Source organism: Talpa occidentalis, unplaced genomic scaffold, assembly GCF_014898055.3.
Source record: "Talpa occidentalis isolate TD23 unplaced genomic scaffold, MPIMG_talOcc4v2.1 talOcc4.3, whole genome shotgun sequence".
Lineage (NCBI taxonomy): Eukaryota > Metazoa > Chordata > Mammalia > Eulipotyphla > Talpidae > Talpa > Talpa occidentalis.
Window position 1 is genome coordinate 128253421 of NW_023603184.1, and position 18344 is coordinate 128271764.

At 41.5% G+C, this 18344-nt stretch overlaps 1 protein-coding gene across 2 annotated transcripts in view; it reads right to left on the minus strand.

Moving 5' to 3' along the window:
• Positions 1–18294, minus strand: part of MDH1B (malate dehydrogenase 1B) — a 29302-nt gene extending 11008 nt beyond the window's left edge. The window contains exons 1-6 of one of the 2 annotated variants that reach the window (XM_037521885.2): positions 18239–18294; positions 13893–14005; positions 10417–10551; positions 9770–9915; positions 5814–6310; positions 1493–1634 (exon numbers count right to left, since the gene is read on the minus strand). In XM_037521885.2, the coding sequence (XP_037377782.1) occupies positions 1493–1634; positions 5814–6310; positions 9770–9915; positions 10417–10551; positions 13893–14005; positions 18239–18260 (1055 nt within the window). In that variant the 5' untranslated portion in view covers positions 18261–18294. Of the gene's footprint in view, positions 1–1492; positions 1635–5813; positions 6311–9769; positions 9916–10416; positions 10552–13892; positions 14006–17131; positions 17202–18238 lie in introns of those variants that run through there. The other variant, XM_054700021.1, reaches the window with a different exon arrangement.
• Positions 18295–18344: the final 50 nt, after the last annotated feature.

An 18344-nucleotide genomic window follows, 5' to 3' on the forward strand; every position in this document is an offset into this window, starting at 1 on the left:
TTGAAAAACAGCGAAAAATAGAAGAAATTTATATTATCATGTTTCAAACGAAAAACATGATAATATAAAATGGAACACAGAGAAGTCATCCGAGATGGCAAGAACAGGGACTTTCATTACAAAGAGTTTATTTAAGGTAGATGCTATTTTGAAACCAGTGGTATCTTTCATTTTAAAGAAAATAGTAACATGAAATGTTGAATTATTCACATGCAGACTTAGGGAATGATAATGCTGCGCAAACTGAACTCTCAACTCAGGGAATAGTCCAGCAGACTGAAAAGCTGGTCCTGGTGGCCCCACACATGACAGCTCTGTGAGACACTGCCCCACCCAGGCAGCGCGTGGGGAGCTCACTCTCCAGGAGTGTGAACGTGGACATGGAATGTCCGTGTCCATGAAGTTCCTAAGGTCTGAGGAAGTGAAGGGAAAGAAGGGGTGATGGAAAGGAAATGCTACAATGAAAGTGCTGCCAAGTTAGGGAAATGCTTCAAAGACTCCTCCCTCTCTTCATTTCTGCCTAGTGGAAATCGTGGGGTTGACTGTAGCAGCACGGTTCTAAGTGCTTTGCCTGTATCAGTCCTTCAGTCTTCCCAACAACCCTACAAGCCCCATTGAGCGCAATCATTTCCATGCTGGAGATGAAAAAAACTGAGGCTTCTAGAGGTTGAGTGATTTCTCCAAAGTCGCAGAGTTGGCCAATGCCTCCAAGAGAATTCCAACCTAGAGGGCTTGGTTTTGGTGACTCTGCTCCTCACTCCTTCTCCATTCTGCCTCTCTGGGGACAGGACACCCAGCAGAGCCTTAGACTGCTCACCATCTTAATTCTTGATTGTCAAAAACATTTCAACTAACATCAACTTGGATACATCTCTCTTCTTTCCTTTAAGTAAGATTCACTTTACATTTACTTGTTTTACAGATAACCTCAATGTAAGGCCCTTACCAGAAATCTGAAATATGAAAATTCATAATTTCAACATCAAATAACTAGGGTGGGGACTGACTAGTTGAAATTCTGTAGTTTTGTTTCTGCAGTCATTGGCATAAGCAAAAAATGTGTGTGACCAAATCCCCAAGTTATTTTTGTACAAAGATTTCTAAGATGTACAAAGATTTTCTAAGATAACAACTATGCATTTATTCAGCATTGTTAGTATACTGTGCTTTAAAAATACACTGTAGGGCCTCCCCGGTGGCTCAGCAGTTGAGCGCTGGGTTGCAAAGCTGCCCGCGGCCTCTGGGCACCGGTTCGATCCCCGGCTGCTCCCTGGCCACCGGAGGAGGGTCCCACATGGCGCGCAGACCTCTCCTGCCGCCCGCTGCTCCCCTCAGCAGTGTACTTCGGTCCTTCTGCCTGCTCTGCTCCCCGCTCTGGCTCTGGTGAATTCTCTTGCCCTCCCGCGCTTCTGACTGTACCCAGTGCTTGTATAAATAAATAAATAAATCTTAAAAATAAACAAATAAATAAATAAATAAAAATACACTGTACCTATCAAAAATCAAGCTTAAAATAGGGCGTGAATAGTGGGGAGGTCCCCAAATAGCACTTTCATGTCTGTAAATCCTGGCTTTTCTCAGATCAATGTAGTTATTTCCACTAATATTACCCCAAATTATCACATCTTTGATGCCTGCGAAGAAAAGAAATGAAAAATTAGCACAATAATGAAAATTAGTATAAAAAATTACGTGCACGCTATTTTTTGTGTGTGTTTGTTTTGGGATTGATACTTGTGCTAGAAAATGAGCCTAAGTTTATGTTCCTCCTAAGTTATGCAAAATGTGCAAATAATGTGGAGCATGTCCCTAATCATCAGGGTTTGGCAATCCCTAATTGCCAATCCCTAATAGCCAAAGCCCAAAGCTCGATGAATGGCATGAGTGTAATTGAAGGAAGTCAAGGAATACCTGAAACCAACTGCTACTTAAGATGCTATCCCTGCTTTGGTCCTAACTCCATTTCTCTGCTACGAAGGGAATTTTTTTAAAAAAATATTTTTTACATCAATTTTCATTCATGCACAATGTACTCATTTTCATCTTGGTTATATTCCCCATACAATTCCCACCCCCCCTTGTTTTGATCCTACTTCCTTCTCCTTCCCCCATCCCGCCCCCCAGAGTGTCTCTGGCTCATAGTTGCTTGTTGATTTTGATTTTCACTTTATTATAATTAGTCTTTCTCCTGGTCTCTTATTTAGGTTTTCTAAATTCCTGCTATGAGTGAGACCATCTGGTATTTTTCTTTTTCTTTCTGGCTTATTTTGCTGAGCATGATCCTTTCCAGCTCCATCCATGTTGCTGCAAATGGCATAAGTTTATCTTTTTTGATTGCTGAGTAATATTCCATTGTGTATATGTACCACAACTTCTTGATCCAGTCATCTATTTTTGGGCATTTGGGTTGTTTCCAAAGCTTAGCTATTGTAAATAGTGCTGCTATAAACATAGGGGTGCAGGTGCCTTTTTGAATTAATGTTTCTGTGTCCTTTGGAACTTTTAATTTACTTTGGTTCTGACAAGGAGTTCCTGAGTTTAGACTGGAATAGAAATTTGAGCAAATCATTTAACTCCCAGGCTGGCTTTCATTTTCTGCAGAATGAGGGTGTTGTAATAAAAGGACCCCAAGGAACATCTTAGCCAACAAAGAGTTATTGAATTAGCTTCTGTGTGAGGCATTTTTAGGTGGTAGATTTAGAAGAAAACAAATCAGCCCAAATTCTCGTAACATTCTGAGGGTGGAGGGGAAAATGGGTAAGAAAACAACTACTATGCACAGTAATACATATTAATGAAGCAAAATAAGAGGATAGGGGTTAGAGACAAACAGAAATTGGTATTTAATATGATTCTATCATGGATTTTCTAGGAATGTGTATCCAAATTGAAAAGAAATAATTTTATTGATTTAGTAACTTATTTTTTGGTTTAAAAATTAATAATGATAAGGTCATACCACTTCCTATTGTGGAGATTAATTCTTTCCCCTATTCTTTATAATGTAAGATTGCTGTGGCTTCAGACCATCCCACTGATTTGGATTAACCAGAAGTGTTTACGTTTCTCAGAGAACAAGTTGAGATAGGCAGTGACACTGGTGCTTGTTTAGTAGGTCAGAGGGTGATTTTCTTGGTCTCCTCATGGTTCTAAGGTGGCTGCTGCAGCTCCATATATCACACTTTCACAGGGTTTCAAAGGTTGGCAGAAAGGGGAAAAACAGATTCCTCTTTTTGTCTTTCTCTTTTCAGGCAGTAAAATACTTAGGAAAGCCTAAGGGACTTCAGGTAGACCCTCAATTTCTTCTAGCTATAAGAAAAGTTGCAAATATTAGTGACCTTTTTACCTCCACAGCAGGAGACAGGCTAGGGTGAGAAGAGGCTGGGCAATTATCCAAATATATCTTGCGATATCAGTTATCTTCCTCTGAGATTATTGCTGTCATCAAAATGACTCATCAGTAGGAATAGCTGATGCTTCTCCATCACCCACCGCCTAAGAGACCTATTGGTGCAACTTGGCTCTCTATTTAGCTGCATGTTGTAGGAGGGAAGGGAAGGTGGAAATCTGACTAGGAGCCCCTGGGATCCCTCATGGAAAAAATAATCCTCCAGCCCCATGGCAGTATGTGATAGCTGTCTTCCTAAAGTCTAAAGAAACCTTTTAATCTCACTGAGTCTCATTTTTCCTATCAGCTTGAAGGCCTTTTGTATATTTTTTAAAGATTTATTATTATTTATTTATGCATACAAGAGCTGGGGTGTAGACCAGAGGTGGGAGTGGTGAGAAGGTTCACCAGAGATAGAGTGGGGAGCAGAACAGGCAGATCTACTGAAATACACTGGGGAGAGGAGCAGTGGGTGAGACAGGAGAGGTCTGCTGTGCCATATGGGTTAGTTCCCTGACCAGGGATTGATCTCATGCCACAGTGGCTGATGATAGCCTGACAGTGCTGAGACTTTAACCCCTGTGCCACCAGGGAGGGCCTTGAAGGCCTTTTATAGCTCTAAAATTATGGTACAAAAAATTATAGGGAATGTCTGTTTTTTTCCTCCCAGCATCTCTTACTTTTTTTTCTTTAACAGCATCCTGGTTTTCCTAAAACTAACAACCGTTCCCTAATTTGGGTCCAAACTTATCAATATGCATGAGACCCAGACTCCAGCTTCTTGCCCATAATAATTGATTCAGAATTTGGCATGTAGTCCAAGTACAGTCAATGAGATATTGTCCTACCATGCTTGTACAAACAACTGAGAAAGGAAGCCCTCTCTCTAATGGGCATGACTAGATATGGGGATGAGTCTGGGGATACCAGTGGCCATTCTGCCATTTCTCAGAGAGCGCCTGACTGAGAATCAAACCACTGCTGAGGGAAGCAGAGCTGAGGGCTAAGAGAGCATAGGCCAGCCCTGCCATCATCATTTGAGCCAGCTACACCTGTTGGAAGAACTCCCTCAACTTTCAATTACGTCACGTGAAAACATTTCTCCATCTGACTTTGTTACTTTGAATGGACTTAATCACTTGCAACAGAAAGATTCCCAACTAAGTCAGGAAACCTGGTCCTAGAAGCAGTATGAACTGCCCTCAGGGATTATCCTGAAGATATCCTCTTGGCATCTGGAATTCTCTCTTTGCTGCTCTGATTTCTCCTTGCTGCCCCACTGACAACGCTCCTCTGGCAACTGTCCCCCTGGTGTTCCTTTAGTCCTTTTCCCTTTCTTCTTCATTTTCCTTCTTTCTGATTCTCATTTATTGATTGGCTTTGACTACAGAGGGCTTAGAAATTACAGCATGAGCAACCTACAGGAGAGCAACTTTCTAGCTGAAAGCCCTTGACACGATCCTGCCCTCCTCGTTTTAGAATTCGAAACACTGACTCTTTTTACACTTTCATCAGTGTATCATAGATCTTTTGTGATAAATCAGTGTCTGCACATAAATATAAGGTTGACAACAGAGATAAAATAATTAGAAAATGTTTTCCTTTCCTATTGAATCATTAGTATCAGTTTGGCTGAGGCATGTACTGGCTCTGGGGTTAAGACACTATCAGTTTGTATACAGCAGTACTTGGGTTGTGTTTCTTGGACTTAATTATAAGGAAATGGATAACATAGTCCTTCCTACAATGTGCTGGGAATCAGCAAAGTCCTTGTACTTCCTTATATTCTCAGTAAACACTGTTGCAGCTGCTGCATCTAAAGGCAAAAGTGGCTAAGATTTGTCAAACCTGACAAATACTTTAAATACAGCACTCCCTTTCAAAATATGATAATACATTTTCTGATCTAGTGTTACCTTCATGCGATTTTTCTATCCACCATTTGATGATTAGCAGGAGCTGAAACCAATCAAATATCACAATCCTACTAGTAAATTTAATATCCTTGCAAATGTTTGCTACCTATCAGATACTCTTCTAAGCACTTTAGAAATATTTTGTGAAAGCCCGAGTTTCCCAAGGTGGGAAATGGAGGGATGCCACTTTAGCATGGGCCTGGTTAACTTAAATAACAGTGATCAATTTACTTGACTACTATGGAAAAATTAGAGTATTAGGCTTCAAATTATTACTTGGAAAATATGTGTCTTATTATGACAAGTATTTGTTTATTTTTTGGTAATGATGGACACATTACCTAGCCATAAAAACCAGTAAAAACATTTTCACAGTGGTCAAGTCATATAATGAGAAGTTTGCTTGTTATTCCAAATATCTGGAATTTCCTAGAGGGTAAGTGTTCTTCCTAGTGCTTTGCAATCATGTTGTTTCAAAACAAAAACAGAAATGGAAATAGTTCACTTACATGAGGGTGCTGTTTTTAGTTTTCTGGCCAACACAGCTTTGGCTTCGCCTTCCACCCCCAGTGCCACAGCGACAATGTTGTGTGCCAAGGTGGGGGCATATCTTATAAGCAAAACAGCCTTAAGATTCACAAAGGACTTTCCTCCTACAATAACTTTTACAGACTCATGAGCATTTTTCTCAATCAGATATCCATAGAGCCTGCACAGTGGAACCTTGTGTCGGATGTAGTCTTCTAAAGAATACATCTCTTTGTCAATACTGTCTTCCAGAACGATGATCACGTGGGCCTGGTGGAAGGCATCTTCCACTTGGGTGCAGATGGAGACACTTTGGAGGAGGGGTGACACCAGGTTCCTCATCTCTGTCATAAGGATTTTGAGATCTTCTTCTGCCTGCTTATTGTCAAATAGAGTAATGCTAATTTCCGTATTCGTTCCAAACACTTCACCGCTTATTAAGATGGGAATTAGGTTGTAGCAGGCAGGGGTAGATGCACTAATAAAAACGCAAACATGAATGTGAATGGTTAAATCTTTTGCCCCCTTTAAGCCTTTATTCTTTTTTTTTTTTAAATTATATACTTAAAGCTATTCTTTTTTTTTTTTTTAAGATTTACTTATTTATTTATACAAGCACTGGGTACAGTCAGAAGCGCGGGAGGGTGAGAGAATTCACCAGAGCCAGAGCAGGGAGCAGAACAGACAGACTGACGAAATACACTGCCAAGGGGAGCAGCAGGCGCTGTGAGAGAGGACTGCTTGCCATGTGGGACCCTCACCCGGTGGCCGGGGATCGAACTGGCACTGCAGAGGCTGCGGGCAGCTTCGCAACCCAGCGCTCAACCATTGCTCCTCCAGGGAGGCCCTAAGCCTTTATTCTTAATAGGTATTTCTGCATGTGAATTTAGTGGGGTGATTTAATATCTTAAATAGACATACATAGCTGTATAGACACTTTTAAGACTAGAAATCAAAAGCAGAACAAAGAAGGACATCACAAAAAAATATGGGCCAATATCTCTGATGAACACATATGCAAAAATTCCCAACAAAATACTAACAAACTGGGCCGGCCTCCCCTGTGGCGCAGATGTTGAGAGCAGGGTTGCGAAGCTGCCCGCAGCTTCTGCAATGCCAGTTCGATCCCCGGCTGCTCCCAGGCCACTGGAGGAGGGTCCCACGTGGTGCACAGACCTCTCCTGCCGCCCGCTGCTCCCCTCAGCAGTGTACTTCGGTCCTTCTGCCTGCTCTGCTCCCTGCTCTGGCTCTGGTGAATTCTCTCACCCTCCCGCACTTCTGACTGTACCCAGTGCTTGTATAAATAAATAAAAATAAAAATCTTTAAAAAAAACACACACTTTAAAAAAAAATACTAACAAACTGATATCAACAATACATACAAAGGATGGCTCAGCATGACCAAGTGGGATTTAATCAAAGGGTATAAGGATATACCTTATGCAAATCAATTAATTTAATACACCACATCAGTAAAGGGAAGGATAAAAATCATATGATTATATGAATAGATGCAGAGAAAACATTTCAGTAGATTCAGCACCCATTTATGATGAAAACTAACAATAAGTGGGGGATGAAAGGAATACACCACAACACAATAAAGGTCATATATTACAAATCCATAGCTAATATCATAATGGTGAAACACTGAAAGTTTTTCCTTTAAGATCTGGAACAAGGTAAAGTTGCCCACTTACCACTTCTATTTAATTTAGTGTTAGAGTTCTTAGCCAGAACATTGCTCAACAAGAAGATATAAAAGGAATACAGGTTAGAAAAGAAGTGAAACTAATATTATTTGCAGTTGATATGATGGTATACATAAAATACCTTAAAGATTCCACTAAAAAACTATTAGGAACCATAAATAAGTATATCAAATGACATGCCACCAAATCAATATACAAAAATCTGCATCATTCAAATACTCAAACAAGCTAGAAGAAAAATTAAGAAAACAATTCCATTTACAAGATCACCAAAAAAGAATACATTTAACAAAGGAAGTGAAAGGCCTGCATAATGAAAACTATAAGACATTGTTAATGTTACGGAGCAACCCCGATATAAAACGGGTTGTCTGGCTGTGGGTCCTCACCCACTTGCTAAACATTAAGAGAAATAGAAGACGACACAAAGAGAAGAAAGGTATTCTGTGCTTATGGAGGGGGAGAATTAATGCTGCTAAATGCTGTTTTAGCAGATCCCATGCAATGAAACCTTAACAAATTCCTAAGACATTTGACTCAAGAGCACATAGGAAAAAAAGCAGAACAAGAAATTCCCACTACTAACCCTTTCAGCTGGTGATCTCACAACAATCCCCAAATGAGCAATGTATCTGTTTATGATTTTTCAAGTTGAATATGCAGAAAGCAAAATTTAAAACAACTGTGTCATATTCCTCTACTTACATGTTTGTATTTCCTCTTAAAAATATTTTTAAAATTCTACTTAACCATAGCCTTTTCTTATTTGATACCCTTATCTATAAAACAATGACATATGTTAGAAAGACCTATCTTTTTCAAAGCTTTACAAAGAATCACAGGATCAGCACAAGCTGCTACTGTGTCCCTGTAGGAGTGGTTACAAACTCCAGACAGCTTTAATGACCCCTGAGGGGAGTTTAGAAATGCAAATGGGCATTTTTAATTTGGGTAGCAGGTTTGGGTAGCAGAACACTGGAGTTTCAACAATATCTATAATTTTTTTTTTTTTTTTTTTTTATAGAGGCATGTTTATTTATTTATTTATCTGTTTGTTTGTTTGTTTTCGTTTTTACATGCACTGGGTACAGTCAGAAGTGCGGGAGGGCGAGAGAATTCACCAGAGCCAGAGCGGGGAGCAGAGCAGGCAGAAGGACAGAAGTACACTGCTGAGGGGAGCAGCGGGCGGGCGGCAGGAGAGGTCTGCACGCCATGCGGGACCCTCCTCCGGTGGCCGGGGAGCAGCCGGGGATCGAACCGGCGCCGCAGAGGCCGCGGGCAGCTTCGCAACCCAGCGCTCAACCGCTGCGCCACCGGGGAGGCCCAATATCTATAATTTTAATCCTTTATTAAAAAAAACTAAAGCAGGTGTAATATTTATTAAATCTGGGTGTTAGATTAAAATGTGTTTATTACATCATTCTCAGTTCTTTTCTGTATTTAGAATATTTCATAATAATAAATAAGTTTTCAAAGGTGTGTGTCTATTAGGACACACACAAGTAGAGTGAGAACACTGTGAAGGACAGATTGTGGGGGTAGAAGAAATAGAAGAAAAGGGGAAGAAGAAATGGAGCAGGACCAGCAGCAGGAGATGGAGAGAGAGTACAAGACAGGAGAAAAAGTGATGACGAAGACTGCACATGCCTGAGACTGAGAGCAATGAGGGGCAAAGTGAGAAGAAGCGTACACGAGAGACGAGGGAGTGGGGTTGCAGAAAATGGGTACCTAAGGAAGAGTAGGGACAGTTCTTGCAAGTGGTAGAGTCTGTGAGATTGGCAGGGAGAGGGAGGAGGAGGGGGGAAGGGACAGCAAGGCAGAGCAAGAATAACAGTAGCAAGCAAACAGCACAAGAGACAGAATGATGGAACCAGAGCAGCTGGAGACAGTTATGCAAAGTAAATATCTTTGCTATAAAATTACTCTTAGATTTCATATAGATGTATATATTTAACATGTATATATGTGCATGTATATATACACATGTGTCAAATCAATACATATTCTAAAACCCCTAATTGGAGCTATATTGGGAGATACATATGTATATACACAAAGGTATATCTATCCATAAACATATATACAGATAAATACATGCACACATGCCTATACACATGCATTCAAATGTCAAACTTGACATTCAAATATTCTTCCATCATGAAATCACACTTCATTGTCCTCTCTAACTATAAAAGACTTTATATTCCTGGGTTGGACTGTCCCACCTGGTGATCCAGACCTGCAAGGGGTTGACGTGACATTGCAGAGCTTCTTCTTTCTCTAGCTCTAGTTCTTTATGCGTTTGAAGGTTCTCTTTAGCAATTAGCTTCATCAGCTCAGTTGTCATGCTAGAGGTGACACTATAGTACAGCTAAGTAATTGGGAAAGAAAAAGACAACACAAGGGTTGAAATAATTAGCTGATAATGGCTATAATGCAAAGTTCTTTTTTTTTTTTTTTAAAGATTTATTTATTTATTTATTTATACAAGTACTGGGGTACAGTCAGAAGCGCGGGAGGGTGAGAGAATTCACCAGAGCCAGAGCGGGGAGCAGAGCAGGCAGAAGGACCGAAGTACACTGCTGAGGGGAGCAGCGGGCGGCAGGAGAGGTCTGCGCGCCATGTGGGACCCTCCTCCGGTGGCCGGGGAGTAGCCGGGGATCAAACCGGCGCTGCAGAGGCTGCAGGCAGCTTCGCAACCCAGCGCTCAACCGCTGCGCCACCAGGGAGGCCCTATAATGCAAAGTTCTTATTTAAGGTCAGAATAAAGTGAAAAGTGACCTAAGAGAATACCTTAGAAAGTAAGACATTTGAAATATAAGATAAAGTGAGAGAACAATAATATTTTGAACAGGTAAGTTGATTTATGTACCTGGGCATGCTCCAAGAACTCATTGTATCCTCCCAAAAGCAAACCCTTTCCTCCACGATCCAACAGCTCTCTCCAGATGATGGGGGACTTTTTGTGATTCCATTTATTCTTTTCACACAAATCTTTCAGCCAATCCTATTGAATGATATTTCAAGGGAAGTCATACATGAAATCTCGCTCAGGATTCAATGCATTTCTCAGGAATGCAAACACTAAGATACTAGCTTGTTTTTAATTACACTGTGTAGATATAATTTTAAAAATTAGGTATTTTAAGCTGTAAAATGCAAATACAGAGAAATAGTGATGTGTTAAATAGCAAAATAAACAAAGCAGAAAGAATATTCTTCAAATTCCTTGACAAAATAAAAGTACTGAAAATTGCTCTCTGGCTGAGGAGACCTGGAGCCAAATCTTCTATCTCAACCGATATCCAAACTATTCAACTTAATTCAGCTTCTTCTCTATGAAATATTTCCAGGCTTGGATCACATACATTTGATATTGCTCTCCAAATATGTGAGTATAGATTATCTTGTTCAGGCTGAATCAATGAGCTAAGAGTTATCTGGCGATTTCTATTAATGTTTAGTAGAAAAAGTTTAAATAATGATTATCTGGTTTGTGGAAACGGCATTCCAACGACATAAGACAGAGAGCAAAATTCTTCTTCAGGGTACAGTACATAATAACGTTCTTGTCTTTGGGGGCATATGTAACAGGGTTACCTTAGAAATAAAACCTTAGAAAGGGATTTCCCTGATTGCTCTTAAATGTCCCTAAGCCTTTATCCCACCATAAGGCAGTGGGTGCTGCTATGAGGTGTCACCATGTTCCTCTGGTCACAGGTGATGAGCTTGGCCTGTGGAGAAAAGGGACTCTACCCCCAAGGACCTTCAGCACAAATCTGCTTGTGTTGATGTCCTGGCAGAAGCTGGGAGAATAGTTCAGGGCCGGACCCTGAGGGTCCAGAAAGTTGGGCAAAAGAGAATTATTGAAATGAATCACTCTTCTGCACCACTTGGAAGGACCTCAGAAGACAGTGATATCATGTTGTTAGGATGACATTCAAAAGCTTGGAGAAAGTGATGGTTCACGTTAAATCAAAGAAAAATGTGAGAACTGCCATGGAAGAAGGCACCAAAAGCTAGTAAAATGGCAGCTGGGGCAGATGTGCTGCTTTGTAAAGCTGGAAACCTACCAGCCTGGAATACTGTAAAATACTGTATTCAGCAAAGTGACAAGGACTGCAATTGTGTGTGTGTGTGTCTGTGTGTGTGTGTGTTGCCTTTCCTGCTTTGTAGAGAGTTCAGACACCCTGTTCAAGAACATCTATGGGACTGGTTAAACAGAATGTTTAATATCACTCAAGGGAGCCACTTCAGAGAGAGGCATTTTGCACATAACCATGGATTCCACTGGCCTTATCACCTATTGCTCCACTGACAGCCTGACAGAGGGAGTGGAAAGCCCACTGAAGGTACAGGCACCAGCTTGGAGACTGATATCTTGCTAGAGCATCATTTTTCAGGATGCAAAGTATACCATAAATCAATATAATGTTTTGCCTCAACATGTTGAATATATAAATCCAGGAAACAAGGGGTGGAATTAAGAGTTACTCTGTTTATCATCACTCTAGTAACCTATATGGAGAAATTTGTGCTTCCAAAAATTCCCTCACTCTAGACTCTGTGGGTCTGAATCTGTGTGTGCGTGCACACACAGACACATGCACACGCACTTGCACATGCGTGTAGAGGAGCATGGTGGGTAGGCAGAGGGAGGTTCTAGAAGGAAGAGCCTATTAAATTTTATTTTATTATTTTTTAAAGATTTATTTATTTATTTATTTATTTATACAAGCACTGGGTACAGTCAGAAGCGCAGGAGGGTGAGAGAATTCACCAGAGCCAGAGCGGGGAGCAGAGCAGGCAGAAGGACCGAAGTACACTGCTGAGGGGAGCAGCGGGCGGCAGGAGAGGTCTGCGCGCCATGCGGGACCCTCCTCCGGGGGCTGGGGAGCAGCCGGGGATCGAACCGGCACCACAGAGGCTTCAGGCAGCTTCGCAACCCAGCGCTCAATCGCTGCACCACCGGGGAAGCCCAAGCCTATTAAATTTTAAACTATGGCTGCCACTTGGTCACATTGAGCTCCTGTGCCAAGAAAGCAGGAGTTACTACATTGAATGCACTAATCAGTCCTGGGGATCATAAGCAAGAAGGTCAGCTACTACCCAATGTGAGCAGGAGAGACCATTTGGCACCTAGGTGACCCATTCAGGCATTTTGGAACTGCTCAGTTTTGTTAGTAAATGGACAAATGCAGCATTCACATCCTGAAAAAAGGAATAGTGATTAGAGCTCAGACCTCCAAGGATGCAGGTGTGTGGAGGTCACCCCATCAAGTAAGTCAGGCCAGCAGAAGGTGAGGGGAGTCCATATGGATAGTAGAGAGGAAAGGTGATGCGTGCAGTTAAGGCTCTGAAATGATATGCATTTGACTAACCTTCCTCTTGTAAATTAAACAGGGAGGGACGCCAATTGAAATCCTGGAAAAGTTGTTCCCAGATGAATGAATTACATGGAGCATGTGGATCCGAAAGTCACAATTGGTGAACCGAGCAGATCCTATTACACGTATTGGGTTGTCGGAAATGTAATGACATATTTTTTTCTATGTTTTCTATGCAAAAATGTGTCATAAATTTTCCAGTAAATAGTTCAGACTCCCCATGGTGACCAAGGCACTCATTACAACACCCACTGTGTGTACTGGCTACTGATGGCCCAAAGCTGAGTCTTTCTCTAGGAACTGGCCTCTGTCAAAGGAGGTTCCCTTGCCCAGGGTTAAATCCCTTTCCCAGGGGCAGCCTGCATCAACTACGGTTAACTGTGGGTATCTCTGTATTTGGGATCTCTCTGAAGGGCCACCTCAGCTTGAGTTCCCTAGGAGGACAGGCTGAGGTCACTGGCACAGCTGTTCTCCAGTTCTGCTCTGTGGCTCTGTGGCTCAATCCTGCTGCTCTCATGCCTTCCCAGGATGTTGTTCTCAAGAGCATTTCACAGTAAAGGAAACCCCTTCACCCACATCTCCATTTCAGTCTATTTGTGGGGAAACAGAGTCCCAAGGAGGGGACTTTCGATGAAACCAGTGCCTCATGTCATTAGAAATCAATACTGAAGGAGAATGAAAAGCTAAATTGCAATGTAAGTTCGGGGGCTGGGGGGTGGAGGGTCGGGGAAATCAAATTTATTCCACTTGGTCAGGTTCTCATTTGTTCTACTAGGCTTTAGGAAGAAATAATAACATTTTCAGGCTGATAGTAGAGATATATTTTATTAGTATTAAAGTATCTGCAGTATGTGAACATTGATTAGTAAAAACTACCTAATACATTAGCTAATAAAATTTAATCAAGTTAGAACACATTTTTGTGCATGTATGAGTTTAACAAAGTGTAAAGGCTTCTTACCTCCCAAACATCAGGATGTTGCATAATTTTATGTATCTGGAAATCAGGAAGATTCTTGTGTAAATAGTCTGCCAGAAGTTCTGCTTTAGCATAATATGGGCAGTCTGCTCTACCTAAAAGAGTTCAAATTAGCAATGTTTTCTTAAGTATTTTTCACATACTTGCAGAATGAATCATACAGTTATGCTATACTTTAGTCCATAAAGTAACAATATAAGCTGCCACCACAAGAAATTTTGATTTTTATTACATTGATCCAAATAAAATAAATTTCCTAGGCGGTCAGAATCTTTAGTATTAAAATGAGAAAGGGGAAAAAAAAAGACTACTGAGTATTTACTCTCCTCCAATACTATGTTAGACCTCACTTCCTCTAAGAGGCTGTCCTGTTGCTATTTAAGCATGAAGTCCTAACAATGAACTGTTCACTAGTAGCCACTAGAAGGCAGTTTGAAGTGAGGAGTGGTGGCAAAATCACATGTGGATTTGAAATGTGTGGCAGGACGTATTGGGGGAAGGAGAAGTTGAGGGAGAAAAAGCATCTGGGACAACATGTGTTTTCTGGCTTGGGAAGATGATACTGACTTTATTAGAGAGAAATCATGGGTGAGGAGTTTAATTACAGACAAGTGCCATTGGAGGTATCTAGTATACCTATGTGGCTGTGACCAGCAGATAGCTAGATCTGTAAGTCTGAAGTGCAGGCCCCATGTAAAGGCTTAAGATGCAAATTTTGCAGCCATCAACACACAGGACATTAAAGCCACCAAAATGGGTGGGACTAGGTGTCTGGTAGAGCAGAGGAGCAAGGGCCAAGTGCAGAATCCTCTCTACAGTACTCTTCCCGAGGTACTCCCAGTCACCAGTTCTTAAACATCATGGTGACTTCTAGGCCATCAACCACTTTCAACCTGCACTTATTTGTCTCCCTGTCTAATTCAAATCCATGCTTCATGAATTCATACCACCTTCTGGCATATGTCTTAAATTATCACACCCACAATACTGCTGGAAAATCAGCTTGGTAAAGTCCCTCCCCCTGGAAGAACCTAATTATCTGACTTTTCTCTGTCTGGGTTCTATCTGCTAAGCGTCATGGGAAAAGCTGGTGGAACCAAGCCGAGAGGCACCATTAAAATTTCACAACCACCAGATTGAACTGGTGCATCAACTCTGCCTGTAGACCCCCGTTTCTCTTATTAGCACACACTTCTGTTTTGCACAATTATGGTTCTAAACTTTATCCACTTCCTTCAAACCTCTTCCTTCTCTCCACACCCCCTCACTAGCAAAAGACAATAGACAATCTTGCTTTTTACAAAGACTAAGCCAAATCATACAAAAATAAAAACAAATAAAGAAAACATTAGGTGGGGATTATCCTAGCCTCCTGCCATCACACCTACAAGCTTGTCTGCTTCTGTATATCTTTTCCTTCTTTCCCCTATTCAACAGAAGTGGGGTCTTATTCCTGTCTAGGTTTTATCTCACAATTTATGCTCTGCACATCACCCTTCTTTGCCTCTAGAATTGCCACCAAAGCTGCTCCTTTGATTATCCTTCTTCTTAGTATTTTTTCTCTATTTCTAATGTCTCTTTCTATCATATTGAAATATACTCTTCATTTATGTTTCTCGTGTTCTTAAAACCCAAAAGTCCATACCCTCTTCTAGATTTGGACTTCCACCTGCCTTTTTCTACTAAAACTTTTAAAAGCATTGCCTACAATGCTACCCCTTTCTTCACTTGAATTTATTTTTTCATCTTGCAATCTGGCCTTTCTAAAATTCTCTAGAAGATCTAGATTTTCATTTCACAAAATCCAATGAAAACTTTTGATCCTTATTTTGTTGAACCTTCATAGCATTTGCCTCCCTTCTACTTTTTTGAAATGTCACTACGGTGGAGGCATTCTTCAGATTTTCTTCCTACTTCTTTGGTCATTTCTCACTATATCTTGTAGGTTCCTATTCCTTATCAATCCACTAAAATGCTATCATTCTGCAAAGCAATTCTTTTTTATACCCTGCATATTTTTTCCTGGTGAATCTCCTCCACTCTGAAGGTTTCAAATATGAATCTGTATTTCTAGTTCAGATTGAATTCCTTATCTTAAGGTCTATAGTTTCCTGTATTATTCCATCTCCATCTGAATATCTCACAGCACTCAGGATGTCTGCAACAGATTTTGTCACCACTTTCCACTAAGTATGTTCCTTCTCTTATGTTCTTTCTTGCCTCCCTATACCCTGTTATCTAAGAGTTTCCAAGTATTAAGAGTTTCTAGAGTATAAGCCTACTTTTCCTTTTTATTCAGTGACTTCCCATCTACCCCATTATCTAAACTGATGGTTGGGAATAATTTTATTCTTCTCAATAACTTGCCTTTCCCCACCTAATCAGACATCTAGTTCTGTAGATTCTGCCTCTCCAATTCACTGGCTTCTTTCCATTTCCATTGCATACCATCCTGGGCCAGGTCACTATTATCTCCTTCCCAGATCATAGTGCCAGTCTCTTAACCAGTTTTTCTCTTTCCACACTGTAGTGACAACACTCAGCTAAAGGTGAATTTGATTATTTTTTCTCCTTCCAAGAACCTTTCATGTACTTTGGATAAAGTCTAAAATACTGAACATGTATCACAAGAATCTACATCTAGCTCTGGTTTCAGTGTATGCTATTCTTTCATGTCTTCTTTGCTGCAGTCCTTCTAAATCTATTTCAATGTTCTGGTTATTGTGTATGCTCACTCATCATGACAAACCAGTTTTATTCTAACCTCACTCCATACTAACCACGCCTAAATTATTGTCCTCCTTCCTGCTAGGTAACGCTTTATCATCTTGCAGGTCTCTGCTTAGAAATCACTCCTTCTGAGAAACCCTCAACTTCTAAATAAGGTCCCTTGCCATTGCCACTGCTCCTACAGAATCCTGCCCTACCACAGCCACAAATACAATATTCTTTGTAAGTTTGTTTACCACTGTCTTACTGGCAGTCAGTCAGTGCTCAGAAATAAGCTTCAGAATGGAAACACAAAGAATAATGGAGTCCCTGGCAGGTGGGAGATGTCAATTCCATTAATGGATCAGAGTGATTAAGAGACAAGAGGAATAAGACAAGAACTGAATAGCTTCTGTAGATGTCCCTGGATACTTGTTTCTTTAAGGAGGTAGAAATAAAAGCCAGATTGAATAGAAAGAGGATCTGGAGAGCGAAAAGCCATCTATGCTTACAAGAAATTTGCTGAGACGGGAAGGAGGCAGGTACAGTAAACTGCTGTAGTAAAAGCCTCTTCACTGGTTTTCTAGATAGATGCCAGTCATATCTTCATTGTTGACTAGGTAGACTTTCTAAAATGCAAATCCATTAAGGATACTCTCCGGCTTAAAATTTTTCAATGATTCCTCATTGCTTTCAAGATACAGTTCAAAGATCACTGCTTGGTGTAATTGAGGGGCAAAGATCTGGATTCTGCTCCTGTTCTAGCCCCAGGTCCAGTCACTTCCTTCACACCAGATTCCCCAATAGGCTGTGAGATTTCTAGTCTCTTTGTCTTTATCCCCAAACTTCATGTAGGGTAAGGAAAAATGTCAGGATTTCTGCCCTCCCGCCATCAGGATAGATGATGGATCCCTGTGGTCCTGAATGCCTGCCTGATGGCGGGCACCTGGAATAGGGTGTGGACATAGGTAGATGGGATTCACCTGGGCTGAGACTGGGCTTTTAAGGGCGGCGTCACAGGGACGCCAGTAGAAACTGAAAGAGAAGCGGAGAAGCAGCAGAAGCCCAGGGAGAGAGAAGGTCGGAGAGCCCAGAGTGAAGACTTGCTGGGGGCTGGGAGGCCGGCCAGCCTCCCAGCACTCCTGCCTGCCGTATGCCTGGTGAACCCCAATAAAAGACCTGTAAAACCCACTGAGGACTCTGACTCCTCCTTTACCAGGTCTGCTGGATCAGAAGCCTGCCCTGTGTCCATTCCTGCCCTTACACTTCACAAATTAGTTTCTGTAATTACTGCCAAAGTTCCATGCATGTCTTTCTTATTGCCTTCATCACACCCTAGCAGAATTACTTGTTTACATGCTCCTTAAGGAGCATGTAAGGCTCCTTAAGGAGCTCCTTAAGGCTCCTCCAAGGCAGGGATGTGTATTTCCTCCCACTGTGTCCCCAATGTCTCTCGGTGCTTTGCACAGGGTCACTACCTAGTAAACACCTTTAAATGAGTGCCTAAGAAAGCCTGGGGTGGTTCATGCAGTCAATTAAGATCACTGCGGAGCAAATACAGGAGGCGAGCAGGTGTCGCTGTTCTGAGTGATCTGAGCATGGACGCCGGGATCACTCACCCGCGAGCACGAACTTGGCCATCGCGAAACAGCAACCCGGGCAAGAACCGCGGCTTCGCGGTCTCCTGGCAACCACACAGTGGGCGCAGCGCGCAGGCGCATTCTG